Source organism: Pyxicephalus adspersus, chromosome 3 (genome assembly GCF_032062135.1).
Source record: "Pyxicephalus adspersus chromosome 3, UCB_Pads_2.0, whole genome shotgun sequence".
NCBI classification, from domain to species: Eukaryota; Metazoa; Chordata; class Amphibia; order Anura; family Pyxicephalidae; genus Pyxicephalus; species Pyxicephalus adspersus.
In genome coordinates this window covers 27,066,247-27,067,713 of record NC_092860.1, presented here as the reverse complement: position 1 = coordinate 27,067,713, position 1,467 = coordinate 27,066,247, and the positions used below count along the sequence as shown (strand labels likewise).

Genomic DNA, 1,467 nt, shown 5'->3' with positions numbered 1-1,467 from the left:
TTCCTGTATTGCAGATCTGTCAGATCTGAATGGTAACAACCAAGCAGTGACGCGGCAGAAGATGCAGCAGTTGGAGCAGATGTTGACTGCTCTTGACCAGCTAAGAAGAGTAATGATTCCTCTTGATTATACTTACAACAGAAATGAAATTGATAATATTCTAATGTGCAGTTTAGATATATGTAGTTGTACCATCAAAAATTAAATGATGCAGCTTAATGTAAAAACAGAGAAAACAACCATTTCCAAAAAAGCTGGACCCTTATTTGATCTGATTGACCATGCCACATCCATGAACATCCTATATTTACAAAATTCACATAATATTCAATTACCTTTGACATTTTCAAACCTAAGCAGAACTTACCTGACACAGGCTTTGTACACATTTTGACTCCTATTGTAGCTACTGTACTGCAGTGGGAGGATCTAATTTCTGTCCATGGCAAAATTATGTGTGTTACTAAAGTCAGATCAAATCCAAAGACTTTGCAAAGATAGTATTACAGGACTGATTTAGGAATATAAAAATAGGACGAAAAAAATCACAGACCAAAACAAAAAAATCAAATGGGTAAAAGGCATCTTGTTCTTCTTGAAGCTACCTATGGGCCAGTATGCTTTACAGCAGCGGTCGCCAAATGGTGGTCTACGGCTCTGGCCGGTGCACCCCCGAGCGGGGTCAGGAGAAGTACCCTGCTGGGGGCCGTACCTGTACCCATCGTAGGCTCAGACCTGCGATTGGAGATTGGCCAGGGTTCTGGAATCATGACGTTACTGAAGGGGAAATTTCTTCCCCTTTGTGTGACACCCAGCTCCCTGCGCATGCGTGGTTCGGAGCCGGTAAATTTAGTGGTTCACTGTTCCGAAAAGGTTGGCGACTGCTGCTTTACAGGATGGTAAATTTAATACACCAACTTTTTCCATTTAATCTAACTTGTAGGATCAAGACTTAAAGTGTTAAGGTTATATAATCCTCTTTACGTTGCAGACAATAATTAGTGACTTGGCTGGACTCCTTTCTGCTATGGAATACGTTCAGAAGACTTTAACTGATGAGGAACTTGCAGACTGGAAGAGGAGACAACAGATTGCATGCATTGGAGGACCCCCAAATATCTGCCTTGACCGCCTTGAGAACTGGTGAGAACTACAATTTAATTTTGCTTAGCCAGATGACATGAGATGACAAGATGACATTGCAGATTGTTATCATTCATCAAGTTTACGATCAAGCTGTTATTTTAAAAGTAAAAAATGGTCAGTGTTAATTAAAAAAAATGTTGGTGGTCAGCAATCATAGAACTATGCCTCTGCATATATCAATGGCAGGAATGGTCTTGACTCGGTTCTTCTTAGAAGTGTTTTCCAAAACGTTTGATCTGTAATGCACACTATTAACATCAGAGAAAGCTTTAGATTTGTTTCTGAAAGAGCATGGTTAGCTTTTGTCTATCAAAGCCTGTA

At 40.0% G+C, this 1,467-nt stretch overlaps 1 protein-coding gene across 1 annotated transcript in view; it reads left to right on the top strand.

The window, feature by feature from the left end:
• Positions 1–1,467, top strand: part of STAT3 (signal transducer and activator of transcription 3) — a gene marked incomplete at both ends in the record, with an annotated part of 16,572 nt that overhangs the window by 6,136 nt on the left and 8,969 nt on the right. The window contains 1 exon segment of the mRNA XM_072404048.1: positions 15–109. Within this exon segment, the coding sequence (XP_072260149.1) occupies positions 15–109 (95 nt within the window).